We start from the raw sequence: 15,940 nt of genomic DNA on the forward strand, positions 1-15,940 counted from the left end.
AACATCCCAACATGCAGACAGAGAAGAGAACAGTGGAATCGTCTGTATTATGAAGGATTCACACTTCCTACGATACATTTCCTGTGCGGCTTGAGGGTAGATAAAGGTACATCAGTCGCTTGAGCGATTCAGCATTAGATTGCTTTCCAATGACAGGAGGCTCAATTTTGTGCATGGATAAATCTACCAGTACCTTTATGTCAGCCAAACCACAGACTTACTGGGAGTTCAGTCACATCAGTGACGGATATGGAAATGAAAGTAGCAGCGCCGCAGAAAGTTAACACTGAAAGGTTGACTCGCGTGTCTTGGAAAAGTGTAAAACACTTTATTAAATCGCTGCCTGCTTGTTAAAAAGAAGAACAGTCACTCCATGCCTCTTCTTATTCTCTCAACCTTCCCCTACTCCTCTGCTCCATGGTAATGAAGATGAAGCCTCTTACAATCTGAATACCTAATTAGGCTAGGCTAATGAGATAATACTGACTGCTCAGTTTTCATTACTGCATTTCATTTCTCCAGCTACATCTGTATTTTTGATTGAACAGAGTCTAAAGTGATGTTTTCTGTTATTTAATAATTATTTCCTCACACATTTTGTTCAACACCGCACAGCCTGAAAGTCAAACCTGCAAATTGGATCCAAGGGCAACGATTCACTTTCTGATTCTCCTCTGTCGTTTAGTTTTCTTTCTTTCAACTGTGAATGCACCTGCAACAAAAAGGAGTTCTATCTTTTTGCTTTCCAGACTCACAGCACAGCTCAACACTTTGATCATTAGTTTCTCATCTCAAGTGAAAGGAGTTTAACAACTAGCTATTTGAACTGTCTCACAAAATACAATGTGATGCTCCAGTGTGCAGGCTGAGGTCAGGGTCAGGCTCCACGGCTGAAGAAGACTACACAGCTTTAAAAGTGCACAACCAGCAGTTCGAACAGATGCATGGAGGACTGGAGCTAGCACACCTTCCAACATTAGTCAGCAACCCTGTCAGCTCTGTGAGGAGTGCATTAGTGTGTGTGTGTGTGTGTGTGTGTGTGTGTGTGTGTGTGTGTGTGTGTGTGTGCGTGCGTGTGTGTGTGTGTCTCAATTATGACAAATGTCCACAGACAGATTCACAAATGCGCACAGAACAATTCACAAATGTATTCGATTTACACATGCACACAGGATTGACAAATGCATTCCAATGATTTATATAAATGTTAAAAGAAAAATCACAAATATATTTCTGCATTTATTTGTGTGTTGATTTTTCTATTTGATTGTGGATTGTGTTTGTATTTATTTGTGGATCGCACTGCATTTGTTTGTGAATGGCTTCACGTGTGTGGGCTTTTTTTGAGACTCCCCTGCCGTGCTTAGATCCATAAATGTGTTTGTTTTCAATATGGAGCGATCTGTAGCCAATCACATGGCACTCTCATTTTCAACCAATCACAATGGCGCAGCGCCCCCCTCCTCTTCCCCTCTCTTATATTTTACTGATTGGATGCTTCGATGTTTTTGCAGTTAAAAATAAGAAAGGTTATTTATTCCTGTGTATATATTTTCCTGTGCTCTCGGTGGGTGTACCAGTGGGAGGGGTGGGTGGTTGGGAGGGGTATGTTGTATGTTTGTATGTGTAAAAAAAAAAAAGGATAGAAAACAATGGAAGTTTCAATTGAAAAGCATTTTTGCTAAGTTATGTGTCTATCGAAATAAAATAAAATAAATAAATAACAAAGGTTGTAACTCTAGTTTGTACATCCACTGGCAGATCCTTCTAACACTCGTACCGTAGGTTTAGACTCTCTGCTGTATAGCCCAGTGAAATGTGATGAATTGGTTCATAGCTGCCACACTCCACTCGTCGTGAGCCAAGAAGCAAGTAGGTGGCAGACTTCCCTGCTGATCTCGCTGCACTGTTGAGATCCAGCATTGCTCACAGGCTGTGTCAAGAGCTGCCAGCATCATGAGAGAAAGTGGATGCTGTGTTGTCCAGACGACTGGCACTGAGGGAGCAGCGCTCGCCTCTCCCTGATTGGCTGAGCAATGACACACGATTCAGTGCACTGCTTAGCATTTGTGATTGGTTGAGTCAATATATGTCATGAGAGGCCATAGCCTGTGATGAATTACATCAGACAAGATTTTTATATTTTACTTCAATCTTAAAGACCTTCAAGAACAACCTTCAAATGAACGTTTTTAAGAAGTCGTTTATGCATGGTTTCTTTCTCACTTTTTCAGATCAGAAGACGCAGACCCACGCCTGCCACGTTAGTGGCATCCAGTGATCAATCCTCACCTGGTAAGGCACTGAAATGCAAACACATGCACACACGCAGGCTATTTTTGTCACTTTGGTCATTGTGTTTATCTAGAAACGTCATTGATGATTGTGTTTTATTAAATCTTGGGTCTTATCTTTGTAATTTTGGCCAAGATTGCTTTTGGTAAGTGTACTCTCCAAGTTACTGAAGACGGAGAACATTAATAGAATAAGTGGCAAGATGATCATACAGAGTAAAACCAAACTTCCAGGTTAGTGGAAATTAGAGGTTTCAGTTAAGTATCAAAATTACTAGTCAACACTTTGCTGTAGACTAACCGTTCATCTCTGGTGTTCAGACTCTACATATGCAGCTCAACTAACAGGCAACCAAAACTAAACATCACCTAAACATCTTAACCTTGAGCTTTTTATTCCCAGATGGGAGATAAATCCCCAAAAAATAACAAGTTAGCGTCGTCACAATATTCTTCAGGCATTCATATTTCTTATTGTGATTGCTGTATTGCAGTATCTTAAGTACATTTTGCACCCACGTGAATCTTCCTGCTGCATTAGAGCAACAAAAACAGCAGTGTGTGTGTGTGTGTGTCCTCTCACGGGATTGTAATGATCAAACACAACAGTGCTCCTCTGGAGAGTTGCCTTCTTCTGTGAGTCATCCAGCGCCTCCCCCACTGCCTCTGCTGTGCTTCGATGTGTAAGTGTGTAATGTGACCCAAATTAAAAGGATGATCAGCTGGGAATATAGGGCGGTGAGTGTAAGTTTCTCCAAGTGAGAAAACCGAAGGTGGTATTCTCTGTTTCGTGGGATTAAAGGAAGAGCTGATGCGTCATTGAGGATACAAGCAGAGACTGACAATGTTGTATTGTTTAACTCACAGCATGTTATCTCTTAGAGTTGAGTGTTTTTATATTGAAACAACAGTCGTTCTAATTGGGTCTGATTAAAAAAGTATTCGATCTCTTTGCTTAATGTGTCTCTGTGTTTAATTACATGTGTCCGTGTTTTCATTTAGTAATTGGACACTGAGCGCGTGCAGGGTATCTCTGAGTCAACCTTGATCTCTGAATGAAATAGCAGAGAAAACCTTGAACATTTCGCCTTGCTCAATAGATCAGAGGCAAGAAGAAGAAAAGAGAGAGAAGAGACTTATGAGGCGATCGATTAGTGAAATAATTTGTGAAGTGAAAGGCATGGGGGAGAAAGAAAGTGAGACAACGTAGCTAAGATTAAAGGTGAAGAGGAAACGTGTTGTTTATCCAACGTTATATTATATTGCTACCTGTCATTTTACATGAGTTTTAAACGTGTTTGGGTTTTGTTTGTTTCTTTGGTTGTGTTGTGCTTTACCCGTACAAAAGTAAATAACAGAAAAGAAAGTTTGAACTGAATTCAGATTTTATTGCAAGTTAGTTTTCTATGGCAGAAGACGCGGGTGAAGACGCCTTGGGATAAAAGCAAAGCTTCTAAATATTTCTTCAACAAATTGGGACAAAACCAGTTTTAATTCTGGAATTGATAGATCTATTGCAGTCTACTGCAGAACATGTTTGGCTATATTTTTGCCCTCAACAATGTTTGGGGAGTAAAAACTAATTTTAGAGAAGAATTGTGTGACTTTTGATGGATTTATATTTTCACACCGAGCTGCATCTGTGTTTGTTCGTTTGTGTGTGTGTGTGTGTGTGTGTGTGTGTGTGTGTGTGTGTGTGTGTGTGTATGTGTGTGTATACATGTGTATGTGTCATCAAAATGAGAACTTATGAGATAAAAAGCCTTGCCACGGAAAAGATACAAGTTAAAAAAAAACCTTAAAACCAACAGAGACACAATCAGAGATTCAGACAGTTACAGTTATGAGTGTGTAAGAACGAGGATGTGCGAGAGAGGAAGGGAATGGGGTGGGGAGGAATAGATATGATGATGACGAGGGAGGGGAGCTGTGCTTGTGCAGTAATGTTGTGCCCCACATCAGACAGAGCTCTGCATTATTTAATGCTCTGCCGATTGTTCTGCCCTGTGCACTGTGAACCCCAATAGCACATCAGAGGAACAGACACAAAACAGAAGTACAGCCAGCTGAGATGCACGCTGTGCCACATTAGATATTTCCTGTAGAGGAGCGCTCATGTCTGAAATAGACAACTCGAGGTGGATAAAAAAAACGTCTGACAAAACCAGAATAATCAATTCTATCATTTTAGTACATACAACGTTATAGAAACTTTGATTTTGGTATGTTGTGTTTCATGAAGAGCTACAGCAGTGCTCGAGTGTTTGTCCTTTGAAAGAAATAGATGAATGGATGTACTCTGTTCCCAAACTGGATAATGGTTTTCTTAGCAGCAGGTTATCCAGATGTAGCAACAGTAAAAACACTTGAAATTACAAAGGCACACTGAGTAGAGTGCAGATCTCTATCAGGTGTGTCTGCAACAACCACTGCTGTGTTGTGTGATTGGATGAATACGACCCACTATTGGTCAACCCTCATTGAGACACCAATGAGGACAAGATAGGCAAAGGTGTCGTGCACACTCACTCTTCCTGGCAGGGGTAATAGCAGTGCCGGGCTGTGGTTTTAGACCTAGGCCTTCAATGAGTGCCGTATAGTCCACATCACGGGCGCACTGGAAGGAAAAAGTGTCCCTGCAGTGACTGTCACAGACAACACATTCAATACCTGGCGCATTCATACAGTTCATCCACCATCCGGGGCGAGAAGTCACAGCAAACACACATTCCACGGCCCCGGGAAGCAGCGAGGTCTGGGCACGGGCGCTCTAAAGCATGCGGCCGGAGCCGGCGTGCCAGCTTCGGCCCGAGTTTTTCCAAGCCGACCTCGAGCCGGTCGCGGCGCACGGCGAGGGTCAGCACAGCAAGGGAGAGCCCAACCCCGTCGGGTCAACAAAAATGCATGTTGTCCAAATCTAACAAACAAAACCGCCACACTGACCCTGCACAGTGCGGACATGACATTGCAGAACAGCTGCGCCGGTGACAACCTCTCCCAGCACCAAGGAGAGGCCGCGGGGAGAAGCACCAGCACCACAAGATGCAGCAGCAACAACAGCGCTGTGGCTAGTTTATGATTAAATACGACTGTAAATGTCAAACAACAGTAACATAATCAGCATTTCACTCACCGGACACACATAAACCTCACATAAACAATCACAGCGCATGTTAATGGTCACACGGGCCCTGTTACCAATCACACGTCGAGGGTCTCGTGAAGCCTCTTCCATGTGTTTTAACCAGGCTAATCTTACATAAATAAAAAAAAAGGAAAATGTGATTTGATTAAAAATGCTGTTAAACAGATCCCAAAAAGCCATACGAGAGGCCTTGAGGAGCAGAGGAACAGATGAAGGCAGCTGTGACATGAGAAAATAAGCTAATAGACAAAAAATAATTATTATATATGTAGTGTATTTGTGTAGAAGGCTTAGAAGGTTCTGGGACTGCCACTGGATAATAGATACACATATTGACACTATAAGAGATTATTATATTATATAATGGCTATAGAATATTATAATACTCTATAAATGCACCTGACAACTACAATTTAAACATAAAGCTGAGTAAATAACCACAAATCTCACATAAAACGATCATGTTGAATTAGTTCCTTTTAATTGAGATCATTTCATCTCCACAAGCATCAGCAGCAGCTGCTCTGTGGCAGAGTGAGTGCTGCCACCTGAAGCACTTCATACATAGAAAATGTATGAATCGCAAAGCAAGAATATGCAAAATGTCTTGACTCATCTTACTCATACACACACATGCAACATAAAGGAAGTAGGGTTTTCAGAAGTTACAGTGATGACACTCATGTCCGTTTTCCATTCACTGCCATTGTGAATAAGGGGTGGATCCACATATGCACAGTGTTTATGACTTTATACCTTACCAAATTCAAATATCGTGTGCATGCTGTACTAATGAGCATTGTGGTTTATACCTGTCTTCTTATGCAAACTGCAGGACTAATCGTTCTTCACTTTGACTTTCTTCATCTTTCAGATTCTCCCTTTATCTGAGAACTGTGACATGATAAAATATATCCTCGTGTTCAGCTCGCCCTGCTGGCACTATGAGTGTAAAAAACACTAAAACTACAAGCTTTAGTTTCTTTGTAAGAGAACATCTCCTCAAGAAAATGTGAATTAGTGCTGCGTCAGGCAACTTTGACAAAATTATCCTGACAACATTGTTCTTGTAAATTAAGTTAATTGATTTTACACATTGATTTTACTGCTTTCTCTCCACCACAAAATCAATCAAATTAAAAAATGTTGCTGCCCCTTTTTAGGTTTTGTTTTAAAAAAGGTCATTACATAATACGTTATCTCACTTGTTCTCGCTGCACTTAGTTGATCGAGAATTGAAACTTCCAGTTTGAGATATTCTGAACTATAAATATAGTTGCAATGCAGGAAGATATATATATATATATATATATATATATATATATATATATATATATATATATATATATATATATATATATATATATATATGTATATATTGCATGACTGACTGTGTTTTAAGACCTTCTTTTATTTTAGTTTGAAGACAGAGTGCAAGCGCTTTCTTTTTTTATTTTTTTATTTTCTCATTATTCTTCATCAAATGCAATACACGAAATATCAATCGACACCAGCTACAGTCGGCAGCTGAATTAGAAATGCTTGGCGGAATAAAGTGGAGTCAGAAGACTGACTCTGTTCCCATCTGGCTTTGTGACAGACAACCAGTCAGCTGGGAGTTGCAGTGATAGACTCATCACTGCTGGAACGGCCTTCTTTATTGGCCTTTTTTCTCATTCTGCAGCACAGATGGCCTCGATACACAGAGAAAAGAATCTGCATATGAGCCGAGTGAAAGATTTTATAGTACTACTGCTGCTATGCTACTGCTACTACTAACAATCTACACTATATATATATATATATATATATATATATATATATATATATATATATATATATATATAGAGAGAGAGAGAGAGAGAGAGAGAGAGAGAGAGAGAGAGAGAGAGAGAGAGAGAGAGAGAGGGTTGGGCAACGTTGAAAACAATTAACTGATTAATCGCATTATGTGCCAAATTCAATAAGGAAGTAAAAACTAGTGCAGAGCTGCCAACTTTTCAATAAACTTTGGAGTGAGATTTTGCTGCTGGACAGCTGTGTGGCGGGAGGGCGTGACTAAGACCGAAATGAGTGACAGTCACGCTCAACGCGAGACACTTGAGAGCCCCGATACCTCAGTCTCTCTGCTCCTCCTGAGTTTCTCCCGCAGCTGTGTCTTCTGTTGCTGACTTCGGGACTCGTTGGGGTAAATATGATGAGCATGCAGCGGACAGGTTTACAGATGCGCTCCTTAGCGCTATCTATCGTCGGGGAGTTTGAAAAGGAACAAACGCATCTCGGCCCAAAATCTTAATTTTCTTTTTTTTTTTGCCACGAGACATTGGTTGTGTGAGCGTGTGAGCGTGTGAAAACATGCAAAGGCGTGTGTTACACTGCCAAACCGTGAGGGTTGGTAGCTCTGGATACTGATTTAAAGTGATCTGCGCATGCGCGATTAACTTTCAATCTGGACGCGGAGGCTGACGGTGTGAGAGCTTTTTTTTTTTTCAGGTGAAGCAGCTCGCGAGAGCAGCGCTGCTCGTTGACAACTGAAGCTAGCAGTCTGTGAGGCTACGGAAGCGCGCGCGCACCAACATAAATCACCTTAAAAGTAAAAGCAGTGCCGTAGTCATGCATTCATAGCATGCATCTGGATGTCGAAAATGGATTCTTGCGGGGACTCAAAAGGTGTGGGCTGAAGCCATAGAATATTACGCCTACACTGATCACAAAACATGCGCAAGCTACACAGTCAAAACATCTCAAAATTGCAATCACAGATGAACCCTTTTACTGAAATTATTTTCTATTTCGGAATGTGTTTGACTTACATACGTCTTTAAGATATTTACTTTCTCTTTTTGCAAACATGTGTGGAACTTTTTTATGGTTCAATAAAATGTTTCATATTTCATATTGCACCAATGGGATACAACTACATTTTCAGACTGCCATAGTTTGACAGCTGTCTGTCAATAGCATTTCTTCATCTTTAGGTTTTACTCTCTAACTTAAAGAACATTTCAAGACTGCATATTTCCTACATGGAAAATGTATGAATTTGATTTGAAACAAAATCCATGATGTTTGTATGAACCTTCTAAAACTCCTGGAAGACACTAAAAATAAGATTCAGATTAAAGCATCAACATAAACACGCAGGGCATAAAGATGAATCCCTCTTGAAATAAAATGTTATGGCTTTTGTGTCAGATTTTTATTCACCACTCGTGAATAACTTTGTTTTTGTTGCAGAAAGAATGAGAGAGAGAGAGAGAGAGAGAGAGAGAGAGAGAGAGAGAGAGAGAGAGAGAGAGAGAGAGAGAGAGAGAGAGAGAGAAATGAATAAAGAAACCAGCACATCACTGACATTTTGAACAACCTAGTGCATACTTTTAAGTAGGAATAATATATGCACACGCACGCACTCAGGCATGCACACAGACAGACAGACAGACACACACACACACACACACACACACACACACACACGGTGCCTTCCTAGTGCCTAGGGATGCATAGGTTGCCAAGCAACAAGGTGGTGTCCTAGAAAAAAGTTCCTCGGCTGGAAACACGGTGGATGAGCGTTCAACGCAATCACTATTGATTACAGTTAATGGTTGTACTGTACTCCAGTCAACGGCGTTTTTGTTTCTATTCCAGTCTTTTCATTTCGTGAGCACAGAATCCAGTTTCACATATTGACTCCAGATGATCAATCTTAATCCAGTTGGAGCCACATGTGTTTCACGTTAGTGTAGTTTCATGTTGGAGATTTCCTGAACAAAAATAATCTCTAAAGCCATGGTTATGCACACACTGCAGCTTCTTTTGCTGTAGTAATATACACCCAGCTGCCAGTTTATTAGTCACATCCAGCTTAAACTAACACAGGAGAGTCCTGCTATAAACCTAACCATAATGAAGGTTATAATGTGTTTGTTGTTGTTGAAACTTCAGCTTTAGAGAAGTGTTGATTCAACTTTATTAGGGTGTTTATGATGCTCTTGAACTGTATACATAATACAGAGAACTGTTTCTGTGATTTAACCAACTGTCATTTATATAAATAGGATGGTAAAATATTAGAAACATAACAAGAAGGTATACAATTGCAGGACTGTTGTATTTCACTTTAGACTGCAATCATTTGAGCTTTATATACCTAAAACACTACCGACGCATTGTAAATCACCTCAGCTCCAGACTACACTTTAATATGCTACACACTTACTTCCCTTAAGGGGTTTTGGATAAACACGGTTTTACTGTTTATATCATCAGCAGTTGCCTGCATGCAGGGATCTATCAGGAAGAGGACGAGAGTGGATTAGCGTTAAAAAAAAAGGAGAGTGGAGAATAATAAAAACAATTTCACCAACCATGCTTGATGGAACAAACACTTGCAGCTGGCTTGCAGTGTGTCAGATAACCATCTGGCCCGAGGTCACCTTGCATGCACTCTGGTGTCTGGAGAGCCAGCAGCACTGCAGCGACTGTACACTGACACGCTGAAGAGGTCAACTCTGCTATTATGGACAGCCACAAGGCTGCACAATGTTTGCTTGGTCATTCCGTATTTGTTTTAGGTCCTATATTTGTATTGTTGTAGTGTGTGTTGTATACGTAACTGTGAATTTGCTTTCTTGCAGAAATAGATGAAGATCGTCTCCCAAACCAGTTGTACAAGGTAATTTAATTCATGCTCTTACAGAAAGCTAGAGAAATGTAATTATGGGAATTCAGTTTCTTTTTTAAATTGACTCCATCTGTATATAAACTATGTCCTGAATCTTTGGGCTCTCTGCCCAGCTGATAAGAAACATTGATGTATTACAGGCAGCCTTGTTGAACTCCCCTCGACAGCGGCGAAAAGGGCCCAAGGGAACACCTACAATGAAAGGTAGAGTGAGTTATCTACTTTTATGTGTGATGTTTTATGTCTCTGATCACACTTTCAGTAGCCGTTAAACAACAGGAAAAGTGTTTTTCTGAATCACTAGTACCTACATCTAAAATGATATGTTTTTAACTGAGAGATAATATGATAATCTGATTATCAAGTATATTGAAACTCGCATATATTAACAATTAAAACTTCATCTCCCATCAAAGTATTGCAGTAATTGTGTTAAATGACAATACACACCGATAATAGACCACAAAGGATCTGTTGGCCTATGCTCGTCGAGGCCTTGTCCTGAGGTTTGGAGAGTATAAAATACAAGAATGCATATGGGAACATCAGTCTGGTTTTAAGACAAAATGTAAAAAATTCCAACACGTCATTTAATGTGACAAAGCTATTAGCATGTCCAATCGAGTCGAGGAAGTCCGATGTCTGGCAAAGTAAACTTACTTGGTGAAAGAGCTGAGCTAATAGTTGGACTTTGGTCTACTTTGAGTGTCCTATTTCAACCCTGGAGCCACACAGTGCTGCGCTTGTCGTAGCTGAGACTCATTATTCTGACCAGAATTTCTCCCAATTTCCATTTTTTTTGCTTCAAAGTGTGTCTTTGGGAGATTAGGGCACAAGGGGTCCTGTGACCACCTGAAGAAAACATGAAGATGATACACACACAGAACCCAGCATTTGACTACAACTGAAGACTTTTCTTCTTTTTTGTGTCACTGCAATGCAATGAAATTTAAGTCAACATCCAATTTAACACAAATACATAATGTAATGATTTATGCAATACAATAGTGAATACGTTGCAACAAAGATACCTAAGCAAGGGAACGATAATGAGAAGATAAGTACAAGCTAGTGCTATTGGAGGTTTATTCTTCAATTAGTTTCACAGCTTAATAGCTTCAAGTGTGATGAGTCGCTTCCTAATGGAAAGAGGAGATAATCGGTGCGCTTTAGTTTCCCACTGCAAGGCGATTAAGAGTAATGAAACCGTGGATGAAGGTAAGTGAAGAAAATGATTAAACAAATCATCTCCCAACTCTGATGTATCTTTACCTGCCCCCTCACTTCAAACACTGCTGGATGTTAATCAGATCTTGCTCGTTCATTAAGAATGTTTAACCTACAATATTCTTTTAAAGTGCTGTATTTCATTGAGTCTCTTCCTTCATCTCACGTTCCCGTGTACTGCTCATACCACGTCTCTTCTCCCATTGGTTCCCGTCATCTCGATCAACTTTTCTTGCTCATCCTCCTTCCAACCTTTCCCCGATGATTTGTTGGGGGAAATCACACTATTTCTTCCAATCCACTCCTCTCCCTTCTCATCTTTCCTCTCCTTCCCCTGTTGATTCTTCGCTCTCAACCAACTTTTATTTTCCCCGCTTCCCTCTCACCTCTTTTATCTCCACCTCTCTCTCCTCCCAGAGCTGCAGTTCATGGTAGAGCATCACTTGTACAGGCAACAGCAGGGAGCCGGGGACGAGTGCTCCTCAGAGAGCTGCCTATCGGACCGGCCCAGCCCCGACTCCTTTCCCCCCGGAGAGGAGCTCCCACATGATGACGAGGCCACGGCAGAGGCCTTTGAGAAGCTGCGCTGCCAAATGGAGGGTACGTTGATCTGAATGTCTAGTGCATTGTGTCTGCCTTTTCAGCAACACAAACCTCTTTTAAAACCTACAACACAAGAGTCCTTCAAAATGAAACCTCAGCTGTAAATGTATTCCATTGTATCTTGCCATAGAATATGTTTTGTCTTTTTCCGACACACAATCTAAACTGATCAGGTATGAAGCAAAGTGAGTTTTTGTCAATTTAAATTTTCAACTTAAATAGAAAATAGAATAAAGAGAGTCAAAATTGAGTATGTCAAAAATATATATATATAGGGCAAGAAGTAAAGAAAAAGAATGAAAGGACTGATACATGAGGATGCAAAAGGGAAGGAAAGATAAGGAGGTCACTGCTGTGGCCTCTGAAAAATAGATGGCGTGATTCCATGAGAAAAGAGCAGATGAGGCGAGTCCTTTTTCATCACAATTATTATGAAGGAAGGATGTAGAATTGGGGAAAATTGGGAGCGATAACGTGAAGCAGAAAATCAGGCAGAAAGCTAAAATATGCCTGGAAGGGGTGTATGTAAAATTAATGATAGGCTTTGGGAGTTAGAGAGGAATTAAAAAAAGTGAAACTAAAAGATTGAGATAAACACCTTTGCTCACAATTCCCCATGTTGTCACGTTTCTTATACATGCAAGGCAAAGCATTGTTATGCGTGTGCCATTATTTCACATGGTTTGTATAGATTAAAACAATCTGCTGTAACATGATAGATGGTAGATGGATTTTGGATTCAGATGGATTTGGTTTTCTTCGAACTGAGTCAGGGTAGATATCCCCCTGAGTACAGTCTTTATGCTAAGCTAAGCTAACCGGCTGCATACTGTAGCTTTATATGTAATTCAGACACAAGAGTGGTATCGACATACTCATCTAACTCTTTGCAAAAGGAGCCTATAATTAAACCATTAATGAAATGAAAACACTTACCAGGTTCAAAGTGCCAGCGTGGCAAATACCTCAACAGCTGATGAGAAAACGGGAATCAGCTTTTAAGCTCAGGACAAATAATTAACTTTAATGGCAGGTGAATGGATGGTTTCCTGAGTACAGCACATACTGTACACACTCAGTAATTACCCACCACTAATGCATTATGAGGGCTGCTTTTCTCAAGTGCCAAAATGTAATTTTCATGCCGCCACGCCGGCGACAGCCGTCGCCCGAGGCATTATGATGTCAGGGTTGTCTGTCCGTCCGGTTCATTCTCATCAACGCGATGTCTCAGGAACGCCTTCAGCTAGTTGAAGCAAATCTGGCACAAACGTTCAACTGGATTCAAGGATGAATTGATTAGATTTTGGTGGGCAAAGGTCGCAGTGATTCAACATCTGTCCCATTTGTGTGAATACGATATTCTATTCTTGTTGTTCTAGTAGTTAATTGTGTCTATTTTCCTTTTAATTCACTTGAACACAACCACAAAAACTATGACCGTTTTTAATAGATTGCTCCCATGTTATGGAGGAGCTGTTATTAATGTTCTCAGTACAGATGAAAGGAGCAAAGGGGAAGCTGGGAAAACAAATCAATCACCATTAAAACTAATCCAGTGGAGGTTGGCTTCACTTTTAGGTCAGCCTTTTGAATTCACACAGTGTTACTAGAAAACATGCAGCTGTAAATGTCAGGTGACATTGATTATTATCATGGTGAAGTTCTGTACCCGAACATAATTAAACAGAGAATATAGAAAATAAGGTACTTTTATCCATGCGGTGTGATGGAAAGTGTATTGTTTTTTTTTCTACTTCACCTTCAACCCACCCTCCATTTGTCTTTCTGCCCCCTTCAGAGTTCTCAAGGGAGAGTCTATTAGAAGCTGCTGGAGGACTTGAATGCCCCCTCTCCAAGGAGGAGGAGGATAGTTCCAGCGTTGCCAACGCAGCAGATCCCTCATCGCAGCAAAACAACGCACAACCAGGTAGAGTCAAAGGATCCGTGTTTACACAGAAACCCTTTCCCTCAGGGGGCTCTTCACCGACTGTTCACAAGGCAGGGTTTATTAAAATATTAACAGTTGAACAGGCTGGGCTGTGTGTCATGTAATCATGGATTGTCAACGGACGTCTGTGAAGTGGCTTTGATCCACACTTCACAGGGTGCTCTTGTGGCTGAAATACCCTGAGAGGCAACTCATACTGAAGGGGAAAACATGTCCTTGTGCAGCTGAAGGGAGACTGTGTGTGTTCTGTCATTACTGTAGATTGTATTTTTCTTTGTTTGTTTCTTAATTTCTTAAATTCTTTCTCTCTACATTTGATCTACGTGGACATATTAATCAAGAAAATGCAGTTTGTTATAACAGAAAGCTTAGTGTAAATTAAAATCAAGTGTATATATAAAACACAGGCATAGTAGTTCATCATAACTTATGTCTTAATGTGAGTTCAGACAGAATATTTAAATGAATGGAAAGACAATATTTAATGCAAATTGATATAAGATGCGTCCGAGTTCAAAATGTCCCAGGATCATTTGTGAGGTAAGACGCTTTGCTCTGTAACACCACTGTACTATCAGGTGTTTTTTATTACCCAAACAGAGTGAGGTGTCTTCTCTCTTGCAGATTGTGTCTCGACTATTTCTTGAGTCGCATCCTCCCAGTTAGTCTTTCATTCTTTTAATTTCAGCTTTCTCTAATGTAAACTAGTATCCCAACAATATAATTTAGTTAGTTAATGATGTACTTGCAGTAACTAGCTTACTATAAGCTACTTAGCTGGACATGCTAATGATTTCAGTCGATGTGTCCTATCCCCATTACACTTGGGTTAGAATTTCTGGTTTTACGAAGTAAAAACAAGACATTACCCTTTTAAAATGCCCTGTATCACTCTTATATTACCAGCTACATGAACACTGCATTGGTTATATGTATGTAGACCTTTTTTTTTCTATATAGTTAAACAACAAGCAACATAAATCTGACTCTCTCCATTTGGAGGGACAACCATCTATGGTGGAATGATGGTGTTTACAATGATCTATTTGTCAAGCTGCGAGCGTCCATCAGAGCCTTCTGAGTCAGCCTCTTCTGTTTCTTTTATCTTGCCTCAGTATGTTATGTTTATATTTTTCAGACACAAAAGCAGCAACATCCAGTGCTAGTCAGCCGGCAGAGGAGAAGACAAAGAAATGCTGCCTGAAGAAAGAAAAATAGAGCGGCCTTCTGAAACACAAGGCTGCTCAGTCTTCTCAACCAGCCCAACACAATGACAGAAGATTGTGTCTGCAAATCCTCTTTTTAGATACATCAGGGCATCTCAGTTCTTCTACAGTCAGGCCTTAGTTACCACTCCGAGAACAAGAACAAAGGTTTATACACTTATTTACACTCATAAAAATCCCCTGAGAATTATGTAATTGTGATGATACGCCAAACTAAAACTAGCTTACTGTATGTATGAACCAGAGTGGGAGTTACTATCTAGTCAATGAGAAAGAGAGAAAGTCTTTTCATAAACTATCACCACTTAGGCAACATGCACAATGTCCCCTTTACTGTTCAAAGGCAACACATATTCTATCTACAATCATTATGGACAGTTTTTTATCATTAATGTGCCATGACTCCTATAATTATTGTTCCATCTCAAAGCAATAAAATGTATTAGTACCTCATAAATAACAGTGACTGAAACCACTTTTAAATTCCAGTTCGAGTTAGGTGAGTTAGATGCTGATACTTAATTGAGTCAGTAACACATCTGGGTTGATCGACAGTTTAAAGTAAATTAAACTAACCATATAACTATATTAAAGTTTGTTTTTTTTAATTCCTGGATTGGACAGCGACAAATTAATTATTTAAAGAACAACTCAAATAAAACGATTATGTCATGTTATTTATTTTACAGAACATATATGGGCAAACATTTTAATATTCAATATAAAAATATGCTTATTGTTTTCAGAATAATTCCGTAGTTCTCTGGTTAAAATTTTGCCAGTGTGAGAATTTGCTGGTTTCCTTCATATAAT

At 40.0% G+C, this 15,940-nt stretch overlaps 1 protein-coding gene across 1 annotated transcript; it reads left to right on the top strand.

The window, feature by feature from the left end:
• Nucleotides 1-2,234: 2,234 nt before the first annotated feature.
• LOC137795304 (protein phosphatase 1 regulatory subunit 1A-like) lies at nucleotides 2,235-15,524 on the top strand (the record flags this gene model as incomplete). The annotated part of the gene is made up of 6 exons (XM_068592679.1): nucleotides 2,235-2,295; nucleotides 10,074-10,111; nucleotides 10,261-10,324; nucleotides 11,765-11,947; nucleotides 13,752-13,880; nucleotides 15,040-15,524. Coding segments are annotated over 6 exons (555 nt in total), but the record flags the coding sequence as incomplete, so codon positions are not given.
• Between the last annotated feature and the right edge of the window lie 416 nt (nucleotides 15,525-15,940).

This window comes from Clinocottus analis, unplaced genomic scaffold, assembly GCF_023055335.1.
Source record: "Clinocottus analis isolate CAN_PGR_092001 unplaced genomic scaffold, fCliAna1.0.p SCAF_275, whole genome shotgun sequence".
Lineage (NCBI taxonomy): Eukaryota > Metazoa > Chordata > Actinopteri > Perciformes > Cottidae > Clinocottus > Clinocottus analis.